The sequence below is a fragment of the Humulus lupulus genome, chromosome 2 (assembly GCF_963169125.1).
Source record: "Humulus lupulus chromosome 2, drHumLupu1.1, whole genome shotgun sequence".
Taxonomy (NCBI): domain Eukaryota; kingdom Viridiplantae; phylum Streptophyta; class Magnoliopsida; order Rosales; family Cannabaceae; genus Humulus; species Humulus lupulus.
In genome coordinates, this window is record NC_084794.1 from 144349061 (window position 1) to 144377017 (window position 27957).

Sequence of the window (27957 nt, forward strand, 5' to 3'; positions counted from 1 at the left end):
ATCCCAATTTAATATATGATTATTTGTTCAAATATTTAAGTAAACAACACAAAAATAAAGGCACAACAAAGATTACCTGTACGGCAGTGTGGAAAGCAACCCGAACACCAATACCGTCCCTGAAGATCTTATTGAACTGAACAATGGTGTGTTGTTCGTATTCTCGGTTCCACTATTCGCCACCTCCTTCATCTTCTTCCTCCAGGAAACCCTAACTTTTCTCCACTTTCTACCTCTCTCTCTGTTCTAATGGTTTGTATTTACTATTTGTAAGTGTATATGAGCGGAGCGGGAGATAGGAGCTTCTTCTCCGAAGTCCGAAGGCGCACTAATTCATACGTCGTCTTTCATAATTTTTCTCGAAAAATTTATCGCTAATCTCTGCCTCGCTTAATCAGGTTCGTCAATTTATTGCGTTCTTATTCTCCCACCACCACCGTCTTTCATACATGTATAATATTTAAGTAAATTGTGGAATGGGAGAAGGGCAAGGATGTAGGGTAGATTTGATGGTTCTCTACTTCTATTCGATTTAGATGAATTTCCTTGAAAATTTGTACAATGTGCAGCTTTCAGTCTTGCAACTTTGGAATTTATTCATAGGTGGTGTATCTAACCAACCAAACTCCTTTACCAAGTTGTATTTGTTATTTTACTTGTTTATTTTTTTTTATTTAGTCAAAGAACTTTCACATTCTACAGTAAGTTTTTGGTCTTAAGACACTTGGATAGTTTTTAGACAATGACCACTCCCTTATGTCATTCAACTAAAAAGTTGTTACTGAAATCTAATTTACTCCATACTCAAATTCCCCCCTCCCCATTTCCAGTCCTCTTTGTTACCTTACTAATATGATGATTACCCATTTATTTATTTTCCCCTGTTTAAAGTTTTACTTTCACTTAATGCCTATGCGTATATGGTAATCTGTCGATGTGCGCTGTGATCGTAATGCTTGTCTTTTAAAATGGGAGATCGTTTAAAGATGTCAGTGTCTTTTAATCTTTAAATCAATTTTTTTGCACCAGAAACTCGTATTCTGGTTGCCTGTGGAGATGTAGATGGTATAAAAAAATGAATGTTTATTGATTATCAGCTGCAGCAGCCAGGAAGTTTTTAAGCTGGCGTGCATTAGCCTGCATACCTTAGATGATCGTTAACAAGAGAACTTCAGGAGACTTTTTATGCCAACTTGTAAAATAGGAGTTTGCCATCACGAGTTCATGAACAAGTATTGTTTGTGTCATAGTTTGTATATGATGATTTTGTCCTGATCAAGCCAAAAACACAGAGATAGACTATAGTGAGTGAATGAATGTTTGAGGAGAAGGATCATATTAAAGAAATGAGCAGTGTTGACAGAAACAGTCAGAATAGCAGTAACTCATCCTTTTCATCAACTCATCCAAAAATTGATGGTAATTCTCATGATGTAGTTCATAACAATAATCCTGATCTTCTCCCTCCAACCCACTACTCCAGAGTACGTATGGGAAATTATAGTGATATTGAATCCGCCGCTCAAGATGCTGTGTTACGTGAACAAGTATGCTTGTCTTTTTATATAACCTTACTTATCATGTTTCATCTCTTTTTTTTTTTGAACTCACATAGTCATTCTTTCTTTTTCTATATGGTAGGAAATCACTACTCAAACAGTTATACGCAGCCAAAGGTTTGTCTAAATTTTTACTTATTTCATTTTTCCTCTTTTGTTTGATTAGTATATGTTTTAATCGAGTAATATTGCTACATCTTCAGAGAGGCAAGAGGTGTGGAAGGATCTCTTCAGGATAGCTCAGACATTTTCTCTGGACATCATGACCCCAATGCTATCAAGGTATGCAATTTGGGTATCTTTACTTTCTCATTTATACTTTGGAAAGTTTGTAGATAAGCTTTATTTAATACTCTGAGTTATAGTGTGAATATTAGATGTCTATTAGTTGTCAATTATGATTAATTAATTGATTTAATTTTCTAGAATAGATTCTCTAGTTGTGTATAAATAAATGTTATATTTCAATACAATACAAGAAATTCTCTTCACATCTCATAACATGGTATCAAAGCTTATTTTGAGATTGTGATTCGAAATTAGGGTTTATCACAAATTGGGGTTTGCAATTAGAGTTTGGTTTTTCTTTAATTTTTTAGGGTTCCTTTTTCGGTAGCCCTATTTGGAGTGCTCTTTTGTTCTCACCGCCGGCATAGTAAGACTGCCCAGCCGCCGACCAACCAATCCTCGCTGTTTGAAGTCCAGAATCGCTGTGAGTGGGCCCCACGCGCCGCCGTCTCTTGCTGCACCGTACCCCTTGCGTTAGCGCGTGTGGGCGCATGCGCCGTGCTTCCGTCGTGGTTTCGACTCTGGTTGGTCCCCAGGTCTTTCTCAATACTTTTCTGCTCTGTTTGTGTTCTTCTCCGCGAAATCTTCTAATCGATAATTAGGCCAAAGAAAGAACTTTAATTTAATTAGTGTTTTTTTATCTCGTTTGCTTGTATTCAAAACTTGATTCTTTATCTTATTTTCATTGCAAAATGCTGTATTTCTCGGTCATTCTCATCTCTATTTTTGTTCAGATCTTGTGTTTGGGGTTTCCCTTTTTCTCGGCTTTGTTTACTTGTTTTCGCCATATTTGCTTTTGAGGTTATGACTGAGACAAAATCAGTGGAATCCGATGTGGTTCTTGTGATGTCTAAAATCATGGACCATAAATTGAATGGTTCGAACTATTTGGATTGGAGTAAGACTATTCGACTTTATTTACGAAGTGTCGACCAAGATGACCATTTGACTAATGATCCTCCTAAAGACAAAAGTGATTTGAGACAGGCATGGCTCAGGGATGATGCTCGCTTGTTCCTTTAGATTCGAAATTCCATTGATAGTGAGGTAATTGGCTTGATCAATCATTGTGAGTTTGTTAAAGAACTAATGGATTATTTGGAATTTTTGTACTCGGGAAAAGAGAATCTCTCTTGTATGTATGAGGTTTGCAAAACATTTTACCATGTGGAAAAACAAGATCAGTCCCTGTAAACTACTTTATGACATTTAAAAAGACGTATGAGGAGCTTAATGTGTTGCTGCCATTTAGTACTGACGTGAAGGTTCAACAAAAACAGCGGGAGCAGATTGTTATCATGAGCTTTCTAGCAGGGCTCTCATCTGAGTTTGATTCTGCTAAGGCACAAGTTCTTTCTGGGTCTGATATCTCCTCTTGACAAGATGTCTTTAGTCGTGTTTATCGCACGGAAATCACACCACCCGATTTGCTTAATGGTGCTTTGTAAGTCGCAATAATAATTATGCGTCTGGGAGACTCTAATCCAAGTGGAAACAAATGAGGCAATTCACAAGGATTTGATACTTGAACGCTAGATTCTGGAGGCATTATTTGCAACTATTGTAAAAAACCGAGCCACACCAAGTTTGAGTGTAGAAAGCTACAGTTTAAAAACCAGCAAAAACACTAAGCTAATGTTGCGTTTAATAATGATACCTCTAACAAATCAGTCTTTATCTCTGCTGATGAGTTTGCCAAGTTCTCCCAGTATCAGGAATCACTTACTTCTTCATCTCCTTCTATCACTATTATTGCTGATTCAGCTAAAACTAATGCGTGCCTTCTTTCCTTATCCTCCAAATGGGTCATTGATTCTGGTGCCACAGATCATGACAGGTAATTTTAGTCTCTTTACTTCGTTTCATTCTTCTGCTTCTACTTCTACAGTTACTTTAGCTGATGGGTCACCATCTTGTGTTCGTGGGTCTGGCAACATCACTCCTACCCCTTTGCTTTTTTTGTCTTCTGTCTTACATTTACCTAATTTATCCTTTAATTTGCTCTCTGTAAGTCAACTCACTCGTAAATCTCAACTGATGTGTCTCATTTTTTCCTGATCATTGTTTATTTCAGGATCTTATGACGAAGAAGATTATTGGTAAAAGACATAAATGTGGAGGCCTCTACACTCTTGATACATTGCCATCTAGCTCTATTGCTTGCTCGAGTGTTTCTTCTCTTTTCAAGGCTCATTGTCGGTTGGGTCATCCATCTCTCCCTTTACTAAAGAAACTTTGTCCTCAATATAGTACTCTGTCTTCCTTAAATTGTGAGTCATGTTAGTTTGTAAAACATCATCGTCTTAGTTCGAGTCCTAGAGTCAATAAATCTGTTAGTGTTCCTTTTGAATTAGTCCATTCTGATGTTTGGGATCCTTCTCCTATTTTGTCTAAACTTGGATTTAGGTATATTGTTACATTTGCGGATGATTATTCTCGTGTAACTTGGTTATTTTTAATGAAAAGTCGTTCAAAGTTATTTTCTTTGTTTTGTGCTGAAATTAAAACTCAATTTAATATTTTCATTCGTACTTTGCGAAGCGATAACGCCAAAGAATATACATCCACATTATTTCTATCTTATATGACTTAGAATGACATACTTTATGAAACTTTTTGTGTTGATACCCCATCCCAAAATGGTGTGGCGGAACATAAAAACATACACCTTGAAACTGCACGAGCTCTCTCATTTCAAATGCATGTTCCTAAACCATTTTGGGTTGATGCAGTTTTCACAGCATGTTTTCTCATTAATCGAATGTCGTCCTCTGTTCTTCAAGGTGAGATACCTTACAAAATTCTTTATCCGAAAAAGTATTTGTTTCCTGTTGACCCTAAGATATTTGGTAGCACTTGTTTTGTTCAGGATGTTCGTCCCCATGTCACTAGATTAGACCCCAAGTCTTTGAAATGTATTTTCCTTGGTTATTCTCGTCTTCAGAGAGGTTATTGGTGTTATTGTCCCAGTATTAACAAATATTTGGTCTCAATTGATGTCGCTTTCCTCGAAGGTACAACTTATTTCCCTTCTTCGTTTGTTTCCGCTCGTCAGGGGGAGGACGATGATTTGTTGGTCTATTCTATCACATCGTCTGCTCCTGACTCAGAACTGTCACCGGTCTTGCAACCCGTTTCTGTGAAGCCTCCTATTTTTCAAGTTTACTCCAGGCCTCAACCTCTTGATTCATGTCCTACACCTGCTCCTTTGTCATCAAATCCAGACCCGAGCGATGATCTTCCAATTGCATTACTCCAAGGTAAACGTCAATGTACTTATCCTATTTCTTCTTTTATTTCTTATAATAACTTGTCGTCTTCCTCTTGCTCTTTCATTGCTTCCCTTGATTCTATTTCTATTTCTAACACTGTTCGTGAAACCATATCTCATCTTGGTTGGCATAATGCAATGTTCGAGGAGATGAATGCTTTAGATAACAATGGTACTTGGGACTTGGTCGATTTACCTTCAGGGAAACAGGCTATAGGTTGCAAATGGGTCTTCGCGGTTAGGGTCAATTCGGATGGGTCGGTTGCTCGATTGAAAGCTCGTCCTGTCGCTAAGGGCTATGCTCAAACTTATGGAGTAGATTATTCTGAAACTTTCTCTCCTGTTGCAAAGTTGACATCTGTTCGGTTTATTTCCATGGTAGTTACTCATCATTGGCCTTTACATCAACTTGATATTAAGAATGCTTTTCTTCATGGTGATCTTCATGAGGAGGTGTTTATGGAGCAACCTCCTGGTTTCGTTGCTCAGGGGGAGTCTGGACGAGTTTGTCGTCTTCAAAAATCTTTATATGGTTCGAAACAAAGTCCTCATGTTTGGTTTGGAAAGTTTAGTCAGGGTATTGAGAAATTTGGTATGATGAAAAGCAAGTCTAATAATTCATTGTTCTACAAACAATCAGAAGTTGGCATCATTTTGTTAGTTGTATATGTGGACAAGGTATTGTGTATGCGAATCATGGACACACTCATATTGAGTGTTTCTCATATGCAGATTGAGCAGGTTCCAAAGTGGATCAAAGTGGATAGAATATTTACTTCAAGTTATTGTATTTTTGTTGGAGGGAATCTGGTCTCATGAACCGTTATGTCACGGTTTAGTGCAGAGTCAGAATATTGGGCTATGACACATTCTGTGTGTGAGATAATGTGGATATATCAGATATTGGCTGAAGTAGGACTTAAAACTTCAGTTCCGGCAAAATTATGGTGTGAGAACCAAGTTGCTCTTCATATTGCATCTAATCTTGTGTTTCATGAACAGACGAAGCACATTGAAATTGATTGTCATTTTGTTCGTGAGAAAATTCAACAAGGCTTGATTTCTATAGGACATGTGAAGACTGGAGAACAACTTGAGAACATCTTCACAAAAGCTTTAAATGGGGTTGGGGTTGACTATTTTTGTAACAAGCTAGGCATGATTAACATTTATGCTCCAACTTGAAGGAGAGTGTTATAGTGTGAATATTAGATGTCTATTAGTTGTCAATTAGGCTTAATTAATTGATTTAATTTCTAAAATAGATTCTCTAGTTGTGTATGATTAGATGTTATATTTCAATACAATACAAGAAATTCTCTTCACATCTCATAACACTCTGAAAGTAATAGCTTTATGGGCTATTCTACAGGAGCATCTATTAAAGATGACCACTGAACATCGTGCTGAAATGGCTTCAAAACGCGGGAGGTCTACTCTATCCGAAGAAGGTTGGTGGGGAGTTTCTTATTTTTAACTTATATGTGTTGTTATACACTTGGGTTTTCCAAGTTGAGTTATATTTTACCCTTTTAATATTCTAAATATTTGGTAATATGTCTCCTCTCTTGCCGGAAGTTTATATTAGTTTCTTTTGGCCAAGAGAAGATTTTTTGTACTTTATTGTTTACTATTTGTCTTTGTTTAAAACAAGGGGAGTTGAGTTCCTAAACTGCAATAAGTGGTGTAATCTGCATTGAGAAACAAAAGGAAAAATTAGAGCAACACAACCATAAAGAGTAAGAAAAATATGGTAAGGATGTTTCATGTATCGATGGAGGATCATTTACCAAGATAAATCAAACTTTCTTTCATGTAATTTCAGATGATACTTTATCACATATTTTATTTCTTTTATATTTAATTATAGAAGAGCTGTTGTTTCTTATATATAATATAAATCATACAAAGGGTCAATTATATAAAAAATGCAACTTTTTTTTTTTATTGAAATTGTGGAGTGCTGGCTGTTTTGTGGGCTGGTTGGATAAGAATGATAGAATCTTCAATGATGAAGAGAGTTGCTTAGATTCTTGTGGGAAAGATAAAGTTTTAGGTTGCTGTGTGGATTACGTTAGGAATGAGATAGTATTTTGCTATTTATCTTTTCTCTGATCTGTTAAGAGTAGGAGATTTATTGTAGTTGAGTGGAGTTTAGGGTGATATTTTATCACCCTTTTTGTCATGTCATTTTTTCTTCTCCTGAGACATGTTTTTCTCTCTCATTTGTGTGTACTTTTTCTTCTAATGAATATACCATTTTCGTTTCTTGTATAGAAAAAATGCTGAACTTTATTATGAAATCAACTGGCATGAGCTCAAGGGATATAACAAGTATATTTTAGTTGCAAGATTTATTGATTGTTATCATTATTTTATATATTTTCAATTGAATAGATTTTTTTCCCCGCTGCATCCGACTGATACTTATCGTACAGGTACTCCCATGAAAGTTTCTCTAATTGTGGTTTTTATTTCACTCAGGTAACACAGAGATCGGTAATGGATATGGAGTCCCTGGTGGAGGTGCCTATAATGGTGGTATGAGAATTATTATTTCTGTTGATAGTACGAATTGTAAATGGAATTGGAGCATTTTATTGATTTCAATCTAAATTATTTCTGTCACTTTGTATTCTGGTAGTTACTGGGTTGTGACATTATATGTCCAGGAAATTTTGGAGCTGGAAGTAACGAAATGGATGAGAAAAATTCTGTGCCTGATGGAGAGTCAGAACATAAGCCCGCACCTAAAGAGTTGCCTAAGTATCTTAAACAAAAGTTAAGAGCAAGGGGAATCCTTAAGGATGAGCCAGAAAAAAATATTTCAGTAAGTTTTGATGATTTATTTCTATTTTATCAATCTCTTTTTTCATTTACCCCAGTTTGATCTGATAAAGCAGAGAAATAATCATAAAGAATGATTTCAATTGCATTAAAGATGCCTTTACAGCTTGTAACTACTATAAAACTTCAACTTGGGCAACTCTGGCTTTTATCAATAGAAAAAAAATCTTGGGCAACTCTGGTTAATTATCATCTATCCTAATAGCCCCTCTTAACCTCGAGTTGAAATATCTTCAATCTGAGTTTTATTCTGAAGTCCTGGAACTGAGAGCTGGAAATAACTTTGGTGCACCCACATGCTATTTGGTCCTTTTTTTTTCTTTCTTTCTTGTTTTTGATAAGAAACGAAAATTGTATTAGAAAAGTAATGGAGTTGCAAGTTATTTACAAGAAATGATTAGTGATGTGGAATCATTTTAAATTACCAATAAATTCAGATCTCTAAATTGATCAAAAAAGGAGAAATCATAAGAAGCCTTAGTTTTAACAGAGTAAAGATCCAGTTCTATAGCATACCCTTAGCTCTTACATGGAGCACTCGATTGGCAGTGAGCATCACAGTACCTGATAATCACACCACGTTGTATGTATCTGAGGCAACTGTATCTTCAATTCTGAAAAGAGTTATTGTATCCTGTCAATTCAGCAAGCTCTCCATCAGCTGCCAGGAGTAAAGTTTGTTAGTAGTGTCAGCATGGCATTTCTAGAATGAATTTGTTAGCTTGTAATAAAACTGAGTATGGTGGGGAGGAGAGAAGCAGAGTATGATAATGAGGTGAATTGTTTCGGGAGAGTGGGCGGTGTTGTAGGAGACGTATCTAGATTAGTCTAGAATATTTATTTGTTATATTTTGTAAGTTTTGTTACAAAGACTATATAAGCCTAAGAAAATACTGTAATAGGATATTATCATATATTGAAATAGAGTCTTGAGAGAGATATTCTCCCATTTGGAGTTTTCCCCTTTGTTTCCCATGGATTTGGCTTGAGCTTTACTCACCCAATCCAATCTGCTGCATCAGGCGGTCTTTCAAATTACCTGCATATGCTCTAGTTTATATTTCTGTGTTCTCATCAATATACAAAGGAATATTCATCATCTTTCTCTATATCTTTCTGTGCCTGTTATTTTGGCGTCTGAATTTTTATCTGGGACCTTTCATACTTCTCTTTTCTATAGCATGATCATGAGAGATTCTTTTGATAGTCTGCTATAGATGCCTGTTCTGTACTGGTTGGAGAAAGAAAAAGGGAGTTTACGACAAAATTCAAATCTTTCTTTTTTATTTACATCTTTCCTACCTTTCCAACTATCTGATTGCCTTTAGTTCAGTTTCTTCGCGTTTAATTTTTTAAAAAATTCCGTAGTTACTTAATAACACAAACATTTAATTTTTTATTTCAGAAATTGGAGACTAGTTCAATGAAAGTCACAGAAAAGGCAACGTTGCCTCCTGGATGGGTGGGTGTCTATTGTTAATTTTTTATTCTATTTATTCAAACTTTTTGTTTCTATGAATATAGCAGAAATATTATGTGTTTCTGTCATTATGTAATAAGACCTTTTAGCTCCAAAATTGGATCTTTTCCCAAATATTATCTGCTGAATGGATTCGCATTCTCTGATCTTTCTAGGGATTGGAGAAATTTTTGGACTTAACTTTTTGGGGTGGGTTTGTTTGTGGGGTTTTTTCCTTTTATTTGTTCCTATTTGTAACCACGGTTTTCCTCCGCCATTATTTGTAACCACGGTTTTCCTCCGCCATAAGTGAGGGCTCTCAATTTTATTGGGAGGAGGTCAACTTCCATTGACCTCTGTCTCTTTTTTAAAAAAAAAACAAGACCTTTTAGCTGAAAATGAAAAAGAAACTGCTTTTATTTTTTAGTCTGTTTTTCCCTTCATTTTCTTGCTGGTAGGGGTTAGGAGGAGGGAATATGGTCAGAATTTAATGGTTTATGCTGTCACGCTCCATTTCCCTTTCATGAAATCTTTTTCTGATGTAATTAGGGATTTTTGTAAGATCTAAGATGATATCGTATGAGTTTGTCACTTCAGTTGTTTTTCAAGTCATTTTAAGTTCCAATATTTTCAGTAGAATCTCTTATGGCTTCCTTTTACAAGGCTAGAACTTCTTGACTTTATTATAGGTAGAAGCAAAAGACCCTTCAAGTGGTGCTTTCTACTACTACCATGCGGCAACGGGGAAAAGTCAATGGGAAAGGCCTGTGGAAACACCAATTATACAACCTCCAACACCCCCTCAGACAGAAGATTGGGTAGAAGCACTAGATGAAACATCAGGTATTTTGCACATGATATAGACCTATTCTATTATCATGTTTCTTAACGATTGATTAACTTTAGCTCGAGTTTCACACATTGCAGAAATTACTGACATAGTATTCTTTTGTGTCTATGTGTTTCAATAAGAAACAAAGGGTTTCATTACATATTACTTATCAGAATTAGGTAGAAAGAAAATAAACTTGGGGCAGGCCACTCATGGACATGTAACCTTTGTCTCTTTTCATAAAAAAAAAAAGAATTAGGTAGAAAGAAAAAGAGAATATTTTAAATTCTTTAATGCCAAAAAGTCATAATTCCACACAAGAGTTTGCTCTTTTTCGTAATGAGTTCAAATTCGTAGCTTGGTGTCACAATATTATGCTTATTCTCTTCGACCATAATGTCCACAAGATGGACATAATAGCAACATTCAACAACTTCCCTCTCCATTTTTTTTCTCTTTTTCAATTCTAGATGGTCTCTTTTTATTGGTTTAATCCTCTTCTGGTTGTTGCTCTATCTTCATTTATAATTTTAGTAGATTTGGTATTTGGAGGATACATGTTAAACTTTGGGAGAGACTGTTAGGTCCTAAGAAATCCACAAGAACACTGCCAAGAACAAAGCACAACTCTAGAAGACAGAAGGAGATTCGAGAATAATATTTCTAGAATTTCGTCAAGGGAAATAGGCCATGCACAATCATTTGTGGTATTGGAGAGACCAACCATTCTCCACACACTCAAATCTTTCTCAGGGATGAAACAAAGCCTTTCCTATTTGTTGACTCGTTTTTTCATTAACTTGCACAGAGCAATAAATGAAGAAATGTTGTGTGTAAAATCTCAAAGTGGAACTTAATGATAAACAGTGAGCCAAAGAAAAGAGAAATAAATGTAGTTATAAATAAAAGAGACATATTTATAGTGGTTCGGTCCAACAAAGATTTGAACCCTCAAGAACAAGTACATTGAGTTTGATCTTGTTCTTGGGGTAGTTACAATAATGGAGAGTAGAGGCTCTCTCTGAAAATGAACAGTTACTGACTTGTTTTTCGACTCTTGTTATATTTCGATTTGCACTATTTATAGCTGCGGAGATGGGAATAGTTGACGGCGATAACTTGTTTCCCGGTTAGGCTAATTTTTGGTACACTAAGATGAAGGCAGATTTCTGTCTCATCAAAAATAGTAATTCGACAAGTCCTTTTCATTTAAAGGTTGAAGGCGTGCTCTGGTGTTGGAGAAGACTCGGGTGGCGAGGGCCACCAACGAGTAGCCACCATCCTTGATGACTAGCGAGGGCCTCTGGCGACCGGCTAGGAATCCTGGAAACTAGCCGGGGCTTTGTGGTGCATACTCGTTTGGCCAGCGCGACTGGGTAGGGCGATTGGCTAGGGCTCTTCTACTTACGATTGGCGCCAACGTAACCATCTGGGAATCATTTGGCTTCGCGCCAACGTAGGCCGGTTCTTGCGAGTCCCGCCTTTTCCTAGGTGTTGGGAGAGCAGCGAGGGCCATTCCTCTTGGTGACTAGGGGCGACTGTTGTGTCACACCACTTTGTCTTGACATGTCATCGCTTCGCGGGCTGCCACATGGCACTGTTGAATTTTGGGTATAACACTATATAATAAAGTCTCCCCATTCCAATTCCCAAACCAATACACTAAATAACAATAATAGCGGTCCATTCCAATTCTATAACTATAGGAATATGGACGATCATTTATGTTTCTTACGGCTAATGTAAGTAAGGAGAGTAGGAGGCCTAGTAGAGACCAACAATATTGTATTGATTTTATGAGTTGGGGTCAATTTCGTTTGTAGAAGAGTTGAAAGCTTATGTATAACCCTAGGGATAATATGTGGTATTCCAATGTATGAGGTTGTTAATGAAAGAGCAGCACACCCTCTTTTGAGCTTTTTTACCACTGTAAATGAATGCTGCATCATTTGATCTGTGTATCTTAAAAGCATTTTAGTTGAAAAGGAAAGATTCTATATTAATATTCTTTAATAATAGATGTTTTATTTGTTGCGAACTTGTGATTATTTGCTGTAGATAAAATATTTGTCAATGCTATAAATTAGAAAATTAGTCAAGACAACTAGCCATTGTGATCAAATTCTAGATTTTGTATTAGTTTCTTGATTGTGTTTGTGTTCTTTCTTCTATATAAGAACTTGTAAGAGGTGTGCTAATAAAGCAAAAGCTTGCAATTTGCAAGACATCTTTTCTACTTGCTGGGCAATGTATATATTAATTTGTGTGGAATGATATTGTCTATACTTCTTGCATGTAAATCTGGTAGCATATTGTCGTAACCCCTTCACGTGACAAATATCTAGGATTGCCACCCAAGGGCATACCCAAAATAATCTAATTATAGTAACTCTCCAATTATATTGCTTGGTTTCCCTATTGGAAAGATATCAAGTAAATGCTCAATTATACAATATTTTTTACACCCTCCCTCAAGCTGGTGCATAGAGATTCCACATGCCTAGCTTGCAAATTAACTCATTGAAACTTTTTGCTGATAGCCCTTTAGTCAGTAAACTATTGTTGTTGCTTGTTAGGAATATATACAACACATAGTTCATTTCCATCAATTTTTTCTGTAATGAAGTGTTTGTCTACTTCAACATGCTTGGTTCTGTCGTGATGGATTGGGTTGTGTGCTAGGTTGATCGCTGATTTGCTGTTGCTGTACAACTTTAAAGGCTCGGTCCTTTGAAGTTTTAATTCTTGTAGTATGCGTTTGATCCAAATTAATTCGCATACTCCTTGAGCAAGAGCTTTGAGTTCTGCTTTGGCACTACTTCGGGCTACCACTGGTTGCTTCTTACTCCTCCAAGTAACCAAGTTCCCCCATACTTTAGTACTGTATCCAGTTGTTGATCTTCTGTACACCGCTTTTCCATATCTTTCTTTGAACCCTGGAGGGATTCTCATGAAAACTTCCTCTTCCAAATGCTCATTAAGGAAGACATTTTTGATGTCTAGTTGTTATAGAGGCCAATCGAGATTTGTCGCACTTGATAGCAGAAGACTGATTGTGTTTAACTTGGCAATGGGTTCAAATGTCTCATTGTAGTCAACTCCATATGTTTGAGTGAATCCTTTTGCAGCTAGTCTCACTTTGTATCGGTCTATAGGTCCATCAGCCTTGTGTTTAACCGTAAATACCCACTTACACCCCACCACATGTTTATCTTTAGGTCGATTGACTATTGTCCATATGGTGTTGCTTTTCAGTGCCCCATTTTCCTCAGTCTGATTTTTTCCATTCTTTCTGTGAGAGGGCTTCAGTTATATCCTTAGGAACTACCACAGTACCACTTGCTTGACTTCTTCTAGGAAAGCTTTATAATGTGAAGTTAGTCTGCTATAGCAGACATATCTGAACATTGGATGTAGAGTGCAACTTTGGACTCCCTTTGTCTTGGCAATGGGTAACCCAGACTTAGGTTCCACCATACTAGAAGGCCCAATGTTATGAATATCATTATGTAAAATGGGATTGGGAGATCGATCACTTACATTAGGAATAGTTCTTGAGTTGGATTCATGAGAAGTTGAAGCAGTAGTTGACTGTATTACTTTTTTTATTGCTAGAAAGATGACTGTATTACTTGGTCTTTTTGTTGCCGAGATTGTTGCTCAAAGGTTCCTATGTCAGACAGAGAGAGAGATGATGGATTGGTATGAGTAGCTTGATTAGTTACTAGGATGACCTTAGGTAGGCAAGTATCCCAATTAGAAACTTTACTCACTGTCCCTTCCTGAAGTAAAATGTTAGGATAAAAAGGTTGTTCTTCATTGAATGTAACATCTAAGGAGACGTACATACATCGAGTAGAAGGATGATATCATTTATACCCTTTTTTGGTAGAAGAGTAGCAAAAAAACACGTACTTGAGCACGTGGATCAAATTTGGATCGAGAACATGGACAAAAGAAATACAACCAAACGTTTTTAAGAGAAGATGATAAACAAGTTGTGTACGCGAATATGCTTTAAGAAGGATAGAGAGTGGAGTGTGATATTTTAACACTCAAGAGGGCATTCGATTGATGAGGTAGACAACAGTAAGGATAGTCTCACCCTAGAAATGCTTAGGGACAGAAGTTGTAAACATCAAGGTTCTAGCAATTTCCAATAAGTGAATTTTTGCGTTCAACAATCTCATTTTGTTGGGGTGTGCCTGCACATCAGCTCTTATGAATGATGTCATGAGAGAGAAGGTAATCACCCAAGATGAAATTACAATATTCAGTTCCATTATTTGTGTAATATTTGAAGATTAGCATTGAATTGATTTTTATCATGGAATAGAAATTTTTAAATGTCATGACAGCATTATATTTATTTTTAAGAAGAAATACCCAACTAACACGTGTATGATCATTAATTAAAGTGATAAATCATCTTGTATTTGTAGTGTTTGTTATTTTGGATGGTCCCCATATATCACTATGAATAAGAGTAAAATGTTGTGTTGATTTGTAGGATACAAAATGAAAAATAACACGTATGTTTAGAAAATTGGCAAATTTCACACTTACATAAGTTCAAGTCTTTATTTCGAAACAACTTAGGAAAGAGATATTTTAAATATGAAAAACTAGGGTGACCTAGCCTATAATGCCACTGTATAATATCATTGTTGCTAGAAGAAATACAACCAGATGCAGAAGCTTTATTCACTTGAGCAGAAGGAAACAAACAATAAATGTAATACTGCCCACTAAAGTGGAGTGGAGGAAGAAAATGGAACAGGAGTGGTTAAGGGTAATTCTAACCCCCACGACCACTGAATTTCTTGCTGGTGATGGTTGGACTCCCCCTGAAGTGATGTGGAAGTGAAGTAAGGAGTATCCTCGAAAAAGGTGATGTCACATGAGATAAATGATCTTTTTGTGATGGGACAATAACACCGATAACCTTTTTTATGTAGGAGAGTAACCTAAAAATATTGTCTTAATGGCTCAAGGATCAAATTTACTCTGATGGTGGGAGTGAACATGTACAAAAGCAGTACAACCAAATACTTTAGTTGATAGAGTATTTGTAGAGATGTGAGGAAATAGTGATTGGAGAACAGGATATGGTATTTTGAACTGAAGGGGGCGACTAGGGAGACGATTAATGAGGTAAGCAGCGGTAAGGACAACGTCGCCCCAAATGTATTTAGGAATATGCATAGTGAACATAAGAGCACGAGCAACTTCTAAGAGATGACGATTTTTGCGTTCAACAACTCTATTCTGTTGCGGAGTATCAACACACGAGCTTTGATGAATAATCCCATTTTGAAGAAGATAGGGACCAAGAGTGTTATTGAAATACTCAGTATCATTGTCGGTACGAAGTATTCTTATTGACGTTTGGTACTGTGTTTGGATCATATGATGAAAGTTCTGAAAGACTTGGCATGTTTCAGATTTACTTTTAAGGAGATAGACCCAAGTGAGACGTGTGTAATCATCGATAAAAGAGATAAACCATCGCTTACCATGAGAAATATTGACTTTGGAAGGTCCCCATATGTCACTATGAATAAGAGAGAATGCGTTGGAAGGTGTATATATTTTGTGAGGGGACGAAGCACGTGTATGCTTAGAAAATTGACAAGTATCACAATGAAAATCACCAATATTTTTATTGACAAAAAATGATGGAAATAAATATTTTAAATATAAAAAACTTGGATGTCCAAGTCAACAATGCCACAACATAATTGTTTTTGAGTCTGAATGTGAATTAGAGTTTGAAACAAAAGATGAACAAGAATTAGAAATAGAATTTGAACCCAAATGCAGTAGAGAGGAAGACTCTTTGATAGGTTGTTGTCTTTCAAAGAAATAAAGTCCGTCACGAATCTTAGCACTGCCAATCATCCTTCCCGATGATAGATCCTGAAATTGACAAGAATTGGACACGAATTTAGCAAAGCAATGATTATCATTGGTTAATTTATGGACAGAGATTAAATTGCATTGCAAAGAAGGAACATAAAGAACTGATTTAAGAATGAGATCAGCAGATAGTTTAATAGTGCCTATTCCAACAATAAGAGAATGGGTGCCATTTGTAATTGTGACACTAGATTTAGTGGAACAGGGAAAATAAGTATCAAACAAATGTGGTAAACCTGTCATGTGATTAGTGGCGCCTGAATCGATGATCCATGGTGTGTTGGAAGTGGAAGAAAATTTACCAGTGTGCAACAGAGGCACTATGAGTTTCAAGACCGGAACTGGGTTTCATGGATGATTAACTCAAAAGAGTGCACAAGTGGGCAAGTTGTTCCTTACTGAACGGAGGGGCAGCAACACTATTTTGATCGGTGCTACTCTCAGTCTGAGTTTGGTATGCCTTTCTCTCATGTTGGCAGCGAGGAGTCCAATTGGGTGGTTTACCATGGATTACCCAATAAGTGGATCGAGTATGACCGTGACGTTGGCAGTGATCACACCACGATCGATCTCCCTTACGATTAGGTCGAGGGTTAGGAATGGATTTTCCATGTGGTGGTGGGTCGGATTTTGAAACGAGAGCTGAACTTTCAATGGGCTGTAGTTCAGGAGTAGTGAGCATAACACGACGACGTGCTTCTTCAGTATCAGGAAATGGGGCACGACCCACCAAACGACCTTTGACTTCATCAAGACTACTGTTTAACCCTGTAAAAAAATCAAAAGCTCGTTTTTCTCTAACTGCTGTCGTTGGATCGTAGTACAGTTAGCACATAGGGGTGTAGTATCAAGGTACAGATCGAGCTCCTGTCACAAGTCTTGTAAGTCAGAAAAATACTAGGTAACAGTTTGATTACCTTGCTTGATTTCTTTGAGCTTGGTACGGATTTTGAAATCTGAGAAGTGTTACCGAGATCAGAATACATTTTCCTGGCAGCGTCCCACACCTCCTTAGCAGTCTTAAAGAATAAATATCTGCGGTTAATTTTTGAGTCCATTGAATTAATTAGCCACGCAAGAACAATTGAATTTTTAGCTTGTCATACCTTGTATGTAGGATCATTGACAGGTGGTGCTAAGAGATCACTAGTGATATATCCTAGCTTACCATGACCACATATAACAAGTTTGACAGATTGGGCCCATTGTAAGTAATTTTTTCCATCTAGTTTATGGGCTGTAATATTAAGGAAACCACTATCCATGTTATAAATGGAGCTCATAGACCCACTGGGCAAAGTTTGGGTTGAGTTAGGGTTATTTGAGTGAAGCCCAATACTTTTAGAGATGGGCCCAATCGTTTGAGATGATATGTCCTCACTGCTTGACATCTTCTAGGATTCCTGAGACTGCCGAGAAGCATCTGGGCTATTGAATGGTCGAGAACCACTGGGCTCCATACGATGGGAGAGGACTTGTGCGACTGCTGGGCTCTTAGACTTGTGCGACTGCTGGGATGCCGTGAGGGAGCTGAAGTGCCGGAAGAGAACAGATGCTACCGGTGCTGGAGAAGACAACCGGAGCTGGACAGAAAACAGATTGCCGAGAAGAGAAAAAGCCTTATAGCTCTGATACCATGTGAAAATGGTGAGGGAAAAACACCTTTCTTATAGTATATTTTCTTTTTCTGTAAAAGATTTACAACCTAGGGATATATATAGGCTATACAAGACTTAATACTATTAATTACAAAATGAGAAATGTTTGAAGAATAGGAACCGATTCCTATTTCTATGGAACTCAAAGATCAAACTTTAAGATCTTTAATTTCTTAACTGTCAACAAAGACAACTGAGAGAAAGGTTGAAATGTTCACAGATGCAGACTAGGTTGGATCAGTTGATGATAGAAAGTCTACATTTGGATATTGCACAATGGTATGGGGGAATGTGGTCACATGGCGAAGTAAAACGCAAACAGTGATCGCAAGAAGCATTACAGAAGCAGAGTCTAGAGCCATGGCTCATGGAGTGTGTGAAGCTATATGGATCAAACATCTACTAGAAGAATTGAAGATTGAATATGAAGCTCCTATTCAACTCTACTGTGACAACCAATCTACCATCAGCATTGCACATAATCCTATACATCATGACAAAACTAAACACGTGGAAGTTGACCGCTACTTTATTAAAGAAAAAATTGACGGAGGAATTATCAGCATTAGATATGTGCATACTGATCAACAACTAGTTGATATTCTCACAAAAGGACTTTTCAAACAAGCATTTGATTTCCTAGTAAACAAGCTTGAACTCATCAATATTTATAGTCCAGCTTAAGGGAGAGTGTTGACAGTTAGAGTAATAGAGTATTAATGATTTGATCTTTTGGGTTGCCTAGGGGTATAGGAATCATTTCCTATTCTGTATTTAATGGAGTGATACTTGTATAGCCTATATATAGTTCTAGCCATAAGTTGTATTATAATGTATCATAAAATAAAAAGATAGTGGAGGTGATTAGTTCTCACCATTTTTCACATTTACTATTCTTCCACAACCTCATGGCTATCAATATTGTATCTAGAATCTGTCTCCCTTCCACAAAGGCCCCTTCATTTCTGAAATTGTGAGTGATAAGGCTTCTTTTCAATCTATTAGTCATCATCTTTGAGATAATCTTATACAGACTTGTGATCAAACTACTTGGTCTGTAATCCTTTACTTTGCTTGTGATTCACATTTTCATATAAATTTCCAATTGTTTTGAAGGCTTGAGGTCAGATTACCATATTTCTCTTTGATTGTTTATTGGATCATGTGTATGATGCTTCTTTCTGTTCCTGTGACTGCATGCTGGGGTGCTGAGTCATATTCGCATTGAAAAAAGAAAACGAAAAAGAAATAATGTTGTTGAGCATACATTGTTTGGGTTAGGCAAAGTACAGAGGTGGAGCGAAATACAGTAAACTTTGGCTGGATATGTGCACTAATTAAGTGTCAAAATTATATGTAAACATCCCTAATTTAAATAAACTATATATAAAAGTAATAAAATGTTAATAAATGTGTGATGTGTGTGTCATGTCGTATCAACTGGGCAGTGGATTGATCAGAACCCACCCATTTATTATTTGTGTTCCACATGTCAGTCCAAATTTGATGCGTAGATTAAAAGTCACCTAAGTTTATTTATTTCATATAGATTTTGAGTTGTCTCATTGTGTATAGTTTTTTCTTACTCTAGATATGTTGGCCTATAATTAAGCAACGTGTGAAGCATCAAGAGAAAATAATTGTTTGGATTTCTTGTTGTGTTAACTTTTTCTTAAAATTAAAAAAACAATTCCTGCTATTTTGGCATGTGCAGGCCACAAGTATTACTACAACACAAAGACTCATGTATCACAATGGGAACGCCCTAAGACACATGTATCACAATGGGAACCTCCCAGTGCATCCCAACAAGTTGCAAATCAGCACCTTCTCAATGCAGTTTCTGAAAGTATATCCAATGTGAATGGGAAATCTGGGCTTCTAGAACAGAAGGATCAATCATCTGAACCAGAGAGGTGCATGGGATGTGGGGGGTGGGGAGTCGGGCTAGTGCAGATGTGGGGATACTGCAATCACTGCACAAGGTAGATTCCTGGCTCCGTAGCTATTTATTTAAAAATTAAAATGAAAGGATTTTTATTTATTTATTTTTATGAAAAATGGTCAGGGGTTCTCATATTATTGAAGCTAAACGTCTAATGCTGCTTTCAGAAATGTTTATCGTAACTATGAGTAGATTTTGGGTCAAGGGATGATGATTTAAATTATGTATTGCATGTGTTGTTGCTGTTGTTCTTTTCTTTTTCTTCAAAACTTCTCTATCCAGATTATGCTTCAATAACATTTGAAGCTAATTTGACACATAAATGCTCTCTTGTGTTTTCTTTTAATTGTTGTTGTTGTTGTTTAGCATGTGAATCTAATTGGACACACTGATTTTGGAGAACAGAATAATGTGCAATTACATGGATTTCAGTGGCATGTGAATCTATTTGGATACTTTGACTATGGAGGAATATTAGAACAATATGCAACTAATTATCAAATGTTGGTGACTTAGTGTGCACTATGTGTTTTTTCCTTGCTGTGTTCTGTAAACAGCCATTGCATAGGGTAAAGTATTGCAAGTAGTTGAAAATAGAGTTACAGTAAGCAGAAGTATAATTGTTATCAAGGTTGGGAGAGCTTATTGTTGGTTTGAAATTTAAAATTGTTAGGGCCTTGGTATGTTTCACATGTCTGCTAGAAGTGGAAAGAGGCCAAGCGTCCAGGGGTAGTTTTGTCAGCAAGACTTTTGCTAAAGGGAGGGTACTTTTGTAATTGTTGAGTTGGTTATGGTGAATGGATATAGGGGTATCAGTGTGAGAGAGTGGGGTATGCCTGATTTGAGTGTTCATTACATCTTGGAGAGCCCAGGTCTGTCGAATACCTGTGAGGCTTACTGGGTTTCCTCTTTATAGTTTTTTCATTCAATGATACTCACCTTCATTTCTATTATCCTGTTACTGGCTACTGTTCTGGGTTGTTTTCTGCTATTTGTTGCTATAATTGATTCTCAGGTAGCTCGGGGCACATAAAAAATGTTTGTACGTCACTAATTCATCATTGCGGAATGGGCAGTTTATTGGACAATTTGGCTAGGGAGAAATCAACTTAACATTATATGGGATAAAAAGTTGAGCTTTGGGTGTCTGTGTGGTCAATGCCAAGGAGTTGAGGAAATCTTTTATTTTTGAGGATATTATATTAACTCCCCAAAATTTGATTAAGCCACCCCATTTTTATTCAAAATTAATATATTAATATAAATATATATTTTCAATTTATGCTCACATTTTTCTATTTTTTTTTCTTTTTCATGTTTTGAAAAATACATATAAATAATATATATTTTAAATATTTAGATAGAAAAAATTATACATTATTGATTTTTTTTATGAAAATAATATAAAATAAAATTATTAAAAATAACAAAAAAAGAAATTAAAGAATGTCAAAAAAAAAAAAGAGAGAAAGTGTTAACAATAATTTTAAAAAATATTAATTTTTAATTAATGGGATGCTTTTATATATTCTTGGGGTGTAAATATAATGCCCCTATTTTTGTAGGATTATGAGGGACTTCTCCTTCATTGTTGTACTGTTTTTGTTAATTACTACTTATTTCTAATTTGGAAAAAATGAAACTATTTGTAGTTAGACCTTGAACTTTAATTACATTGGGACTGTGGATTCTACTTTGTATAAGGCTGACTAGAGTGAAATTTCAAAAGAAAAGAGACAAATTTAAGATAGAAAGGTCAAAATTGAATAATTAATTCAAGTAGTGTAATAGTTTCATGTAAGGTCAAAAGAAGTCTGGATTGCCAGCCATTGCTTGAATAATGGTAGAGGGCCAATGTGGCAGATCTGTTTTGCATTGCGGGAAAGTGCAATTGAAGAATGAGGGTTAAAATATAAATTATGAATAAAAGGAAAGCAAGTTAGAGCCAGGGCCAGCATGAAATTTCTGCTTTTTTATTGTTATTCATCGGGCTTATGTTTTCCTTTTTCTAACGATTTAATAATTTTCTTAGCTGATTGCATCTGTTGAAGTGCATTGGTACTAACAGGAAACATATATACTGCAGAGTTTTAAATCTTCCTCAAAGCAAATTTTTGAGAACCCATGCAATTAACCACTATCTGGTTTGCAAACCAGCAGAACTGAAAGGAGATTCTGACAAAAAGGTGCTTAACCAGAGGTACCGTCATTTAATGGTTTTTTCTTTCTTTTTAATAAATTGTATATTTTGTCCCTGTTGAACCAAGATCTATCTGATTTCAGCAGTGCATATTTCTGAAAAATTGAACTTGATTAGTTATTAAAAAAAAAGGACTTTTTCTTCTTCCAGGTAGTACTTTTTATAAATCTTGATGGCGAAAAGATGACAACTGGACATGGGGGAATCTGTTTAAATGTATAATCATCAGCAAAGAATGTCATGGCCACTTAAATACAAAACAATATAAAAGACTAAATTTCATAGCATAAGCAACAATAGACACATAAAAATTTCCTAGTTCACACTCTCAGTTGTTTGAGGGCTTAGGTTCTGGTGAGATAAAATTTCACCTAGGTGTCTCCTGGGTCATGAGGTTAAGGCGCCCAACTGAACCCCTCAGATTGGAGCCTGACTGGGGCGGAAGCAATAGTTAAAATAGTGATTGAATATCTTTATGGCATGAATAACCAAGGATGTAAAATTCTTAATCTTCTTTGGAAGATTGTTACATGAGAAATATAAATATATATATATATATATATTAATTTCTGAAACTAAAGGAAATTGTTACCTTGCCAAAGTATGTGGAGTTAAGTTGAACTATTTTTCAAGAGAATACGTTGATTTAACTCGGTTTTTTTAGGTCCAATTGGAAGCCTCCAATGGGAAAAGGAAATAAAAGAGAGAGTAAGAAACGAGCATACTCGCAGGATGATGAGCTGGATCCAATGGACCCAAGCTCTTATTCTGATGCCCCAAGAGGGGGCTGGTAAGTTTCTATTTCAAATATTATGCTTTATGTGTTTTTCCATTCCTGAAGATGTGCCTGAATAGTTGCTGGTTGTTGCAGGGTTGTAGGCCTTAAAGGGGTACAGCCACGAGCTGCTGATACCACTGCCACGGTATAATCACTGACCTGATTTTTCATGTTTCTCTTGTTTCTTTCTTAAAAAATAAATAAATTAGGCTAAATGGCCTTAATCATTAAAAGTTATAGTCTTTTTATCTTTCTCGAAAATTTGCTGCTCACCACCTTTTTTATGAAAGATTTTATAAACAATGTTACAACGCTTTCTTTGCTTCTTTCTTGTCTCATTTATATTCTGGCTAGACTTATATTCTTAATACATCTATTCATTGTTTTACCAAAAATTTTGGTTGTTACTCAGAGCAACTATTCTTGTAAACTGGTCTAGATTATATAGGGATTTCATGGCGATTGCCAGATCATATGATCCAGCATGACATTAATTGAATGATAAAACTAATACCTTCTTCGTGCTATCTTCCTTTTTACCCGTTGTTTTTTTTAACTGTTGCGACTGGCAATGCAAACTATTAAACAATTAGCCCAGCCCACATAAACATTATGAATTGACTCTGTTCTGTATCCTGAGGTTTTCAAGCTTCAAGTAAAGATTTTCTATATTTATGTGAAATTTCAGGGACCCCTATTCCAACAGCGTCCTTACCCATCGCCAGGAGCTGTTTTGCGGAAGAATGCTGAAGTTGCTTCACAAACCAAGAAATCAGGCTCACCCTTTATACCTATATCCAAAAGAGGAGATGGGAGTGATGGACTTGGTGATGCTGATTAAGAAGACATCCCAAAAAATAATAATATGCAGAGCTGGAAGGCAATTGTGTCATTTGTTTGTAGTCGAGGAAGGATAAATGTAAGTCACAGCTTTTAGTTTTATATAAATATGATCTACTAGAAATCCATTTTGCCAGTACTTGTTAGTGCCAGCCTTGTATTTGGCAAGATCTCTCAGCCTTATTTTATTAGGTTCAATTCAATATGTTTGGTAAAGTTAAAGAAAAAAAATGATCAGCACACAATAGTGTTATGCTTTCGGCCTGAACTAAAACTCTTTAGAGACTATAAAGCTTAGGCCTTGAATTCAATTTGCAAGATTTGTAGAGCTATGTTTGGTAGCAGGGAGAAAATAGAAAGTGGGATAACAACATGAATATCTTTTTTTATTTTTTTTATTTAGACTGATCTACAAATGATTATCTATTATGATAAAAATTAAATCTTCATGTCAAACGACAAGTTTATAAAGATAATTAATTTTCATCGATCTTGTCATATATAATCTATATTATATACAATACCTTTACTAATATGTCTATTCATATTAGTAATTCGAATCTAGATCACTTGCATCCTGTATGCTTAGTAAACTACGTTAGTAACCATTCATTAAAGATAATATACTTTAGTGTTACTGAATATTTTATTCATTATATATATATGATCTTAATTCTCTCGTACTAATAGAATATTATCTCATGAATGAATAAGAATTTTTCTTGATATTATTATATAATTAATTCAAACAATAATTATAATATTCAAATAAAATAAAATTATACTTTTATTTAAATCAATAAAATGTCCTTACATGCTTTTAGGACATTAATTCTAACAATCTCTCTTAATCACATGTTGCATACATGACCCATAAACGATTTTGCATGAAGTGTCTTCATAAACGTGTCTGCCAAGTTATGTTCCGACGCTATCTTCATAACAGTCACATCACCTCTGTGCATAATCTCTCTAACCAGATGGTATTTTCTTTCTATATGCTTTCCTCTCTTGTGGCTTCTAGGTTCCATGGAGTTAGCTACTGCTTCATTGTTGTCACAGTACAAGATTAGTTGCTTATCCATATCTGGAACTACTTCCAGATCAGTGTAGAACTTCCTCAACCAAATTTCTTCCTTAGCTGCTTCACAAATCGCTATATGCTCGACTTTCATGGTTGGATATGCTATATTGGATTGTTTAATACTTCTCCACACTACAACTCTTCGTCCAAGAGTTAATACTGACCCAGATGTCGACTTGCGACTGTCTTTGTCTGATTGGAAATCAGAATCAGTGTCTCACCCCCTGAATATACAAACATAATCTCTCGTTCTCCTAAGATACTTGAGAATGTGCTTTACTGCAATCCCGGGTTCCAAACCAGGATTTGATTGATAACGACTCACAATCCCTACTGCATAGCATATGTCAGGCCTAACACACAACATAGCATACATAAGACTCCCCACTGCTGAAGCATAGGGATATTTTCTCATGTCCTCTTCCTCCTCAAGTGTCTTTGGATATTGCTCTTTGGAAAGAGTAATTCCATGTTTAGTCGGTAACTGATCTTTCTTGGAATTCTCCATAGAGAACCTTTCAAGCATCTTACTATATAATATAAGCTTGAGAAAATGCCAAGAGCTTGTTCTTCCTATTCCTTAGGATTTGGATTCCCAGAACATAGCTCGTATCACCAAAATCTTTCATTGGAACTTTTCAGCTAACCACTTCTTTACGTTTCACAATGTCTCTATATTGTTACTAATGAGAAGAATGTCATCCACATAAAGAACTAGGAAACCACCACTTTTCATTTGATATATTTATATACACGTGCTTCGTTGACATTCTGTTTGAACCCATATGTTTTAATTGTTTCATCAAAGGTGATATTCCATGATCTAGATGCTTTGCTTTAATGCATAAATGAATTTCAACAAATGGTGTTTTCTAGGCACCTGGTGCGGTTGCGCCCTAAAAAAGTTTGGGTTTTCTGGGGCCTTAGCGCGGTGGTGCTATTGAACAATTCCTGAACTTTTGGGACTTTAGAGCGATCGTGCCAGACCCTAGCGTGGTCGCGCTAGGTATTTGGAAACAAAAATCTCTGCCCAGATTTTTCCCAATTCTTCTCAAATGGTTCCCTGCAATTTCAGACCCCAAATACCCAATCCCAAACAAATTTCCAGCATGTTTAACCCCACAATTTGACCACATATCAATCATATAACCCATATACCATAATAAGATGCCATAAAACATACCGAAAACACAATAAGCCACAATTTGCAAACTAAGCTTTGCCCAAAAATCCGAAAATCAACAACTTAATTTTAACTCAATCATGGAAATTGATACAAAATCAAGTTTCAAATCAGTTCTTAGTTGTTTCCTAATACCCAAACACCCATCAAACAACCCCAAGGCCCTCTAATTTTGAAAATCCACCAAGATCCCAATTTCATACTCAAGAACACAATACTAAAGAGATAAATTTGCTAAAGGAATTCATACCTCTGAATTCGAAATCCCAGAGGCTTGATGATGACCTTGAGAACTCTAATCTTCTCGGACACTTAAATTATCTAAGCAATTCCAAAAATTCCAAAAATTTCCCCAAGTCTTGAGTGTTTTGGTCTTGAATGAGTTAGAAGAGAAAGATAGGAGAGGTGAGTGAGAGAGAACATGAAATGCATAGGGTGGCTGCTAACACTTAGCAGTTTTCTCTAGATTTTGGGTCAAAACACCATTTTTCCCCTACCTCCAATAAATCTCTTAAATAACCTCAAGGGAATTTTGGTCATTCAACTTAAAATTCTAATTACACCATTAATCACCAAATTAATCAACTAATATCCCCCAATTAATTTCATTTCACCAATAATTCACAAAATATAGAAATTCCCAAAATACCACTACGCTCAACTCGAGCGAATCATTTTTTCTTGTTGTGACTTTTCTGCTAAAACCGCTCGAAAGGATCCACTCATGTCGAAAATCACATATATCCATATAATAATATGGTCTCAAGCATATAACACATAATAATTACAAGTATACCATTAACGAGTCAAAATCACGAAAATGCTCATTTTTAACAAAAGCGGGTCTTTAAACACATTTAATACACATAACATGCATACTTAATTATATTATAATATAATTCACATAAATCACACTCGTGCCCTTCTGGAACCCTAATTAAGGTACTAAGCCTTATTAGGTGTTATGGGATGCTAAAATGCCCTTGACCCTCGAGAGAAGCACTGAGTAACTTAGGAGTCTACACGATCCTAGGGGTACTTATGCTCCATTATGGAATATTGTTTTAGTCCGGTTCACAACCATGGGACTTTGGCCAGGGGATAAGTATGTCCGAGTAAACTTCGAAGTCTGAGCGATTCTAGGAATGCTTATGCCTCATCGTGAGATATGATTTATTGGCCTGGTTAGCTATCATGACAATCGACCAAAAGGTAAGTAGGTCAAGTAACCTAGGAGTCTCGATGAGCTGGTGTGGATCTATCAACCCCGTTTAAGTTAGTGTAAATGCCATAGGTAACCAATGGTTACCCTCAAGAGGGATTCATAATTTAGATATCAGTGTAGAGACTTGAGTCTCCACTGCGATTTGAGCTGAGATGCTTGGGGATACTTTTGGCAACTCCCGAGTTGACCCTCTGGGATCAAATTATATCATTAGTTATTTTTCTGCTTCTGCTTTGCATTGGTATGTATGGAGGGTTTGTGTTCTGATTTTTGCTCATGGTATTATGATGCCACCAGGACGCTTAGGTGTTCTTGAATTGTTTGATTAACGCTGTGATTTATCCGGAACCCTAAGTGTGGTAAGATATTTGTTGTGCAAACAATGACTTGGTCATTGGTTCCTATTGTTTTATATAATTTTGGTTGTCAGATTGATTTACTAAGCGTTATCGCTTACCTAGTTGTTTATGTTGTAGGTAAAGGCAAGGAAAAGTTGAGGAAGTGAGTGCCGGGGTCTGCTTGCAAAAGTGTAAATGTGGCCCGACCTTTGGGAAGTTTGCACTTTTGAAATGACTATTTTAATTATGTTTAAACAACTTTGGTTGCTACAATGCTTTTAAGTTTTAATGTAATTTTTTTTAGTGTGTGCACACATTACACTTAAAAAGGTTTTTTATGAGTATTTTTTAGACTTTTTTAATGGTATAAATGGTTTTATTTTTGCAAAAATTAGTGTTAGTATTTTTCGGTCATTAAAGGTGGTATCATAGCTTGAGTTGATCCGATTCTGTAGACAAACCCACATGTACATTCTGCAAGGTAGATCGACACTCTGTAAGTATTACCTTTAAATTTATTTTAGTTGGGTT

At 36.1% G+C, this 27957-nt stretch overlaps 1 protein-coding gene across 8 annotated transcripts; it reads left to right on the forward strand.

Moving 5' to 3' along the window:
* The first annotated feature begins 49 nt into the window (after positions 1-49).
* Positions 50-27957, forward strand: LOC133818597 (uncharacterized). 8 transcript variants are annotated; one of them, XR_009885964.1, is made up of 16 exons: positions 153-398; positions 1098-1547; positions 1642-1676; positions 1763-1841; positions 6491-6569; positions 7603-7659; positions 7791-7948; positions 9371-9427; positions 10114-10267; positions 19548-19818; positions 21865-21978; positions 22643-22768; positions 22850-22901; positions 23445-23675; positions 27386-27447; positions 27565-27957. XR_009885964.1 is itself a non-coding variant. In XM_062251562.1 (15 exons), the coding sequence occupies exons 3-15, from the start codon at positions 1317-1319 to the stop codon at positions 23595-23597; spliced, it is 1566 nt and encodes a 521-aa protein (XP_062107546.1). In that variant the 5' UTR covers positions 50-146; positions 275-398; positions 1098-1316; the 3' UTR covers positions 23598-23985. The 8 variants fall into 8 exon arrangements, 6 of the variants coding, with proteins under 6 accessions (XP_062107546.1, XP_062107545.1, XP_062107548.1 ...); XM_062251562.1 differs by lacking the exons at positions 27386-27447; positions 27565-27957 and adding an exon at positions 50-146 and having other exon boundaries at positions 275-398; positions 23445-23985; XR_009885963.1 differs by lacking the exon at positions 27386-27447.

Bases quoted from the DNA above. Each gene is read 5' to 3' on its own strand.
- LOC133818597 (XM_062251562.1), top strand. From the start codon at position 1,317: ATGTTTGAGGAGAAGGATCATATTAAAGAAATGAGCAGTGTTGACAGA. The intron at 7,660-7,790 runs GTATGAGAATTA...TTATATGTCCAG, and splicing joins TGGAGGTGCCTATAATGGTG to GAAATTTTGGAGCTGGAAGT. The intron at 10,268-19,547 runs GTATTTTGCACA...TGGCATGTGCAG, and splicing joins AGCACTAGATGAAACATCAG to GCCACAAGTATTACTACAAC.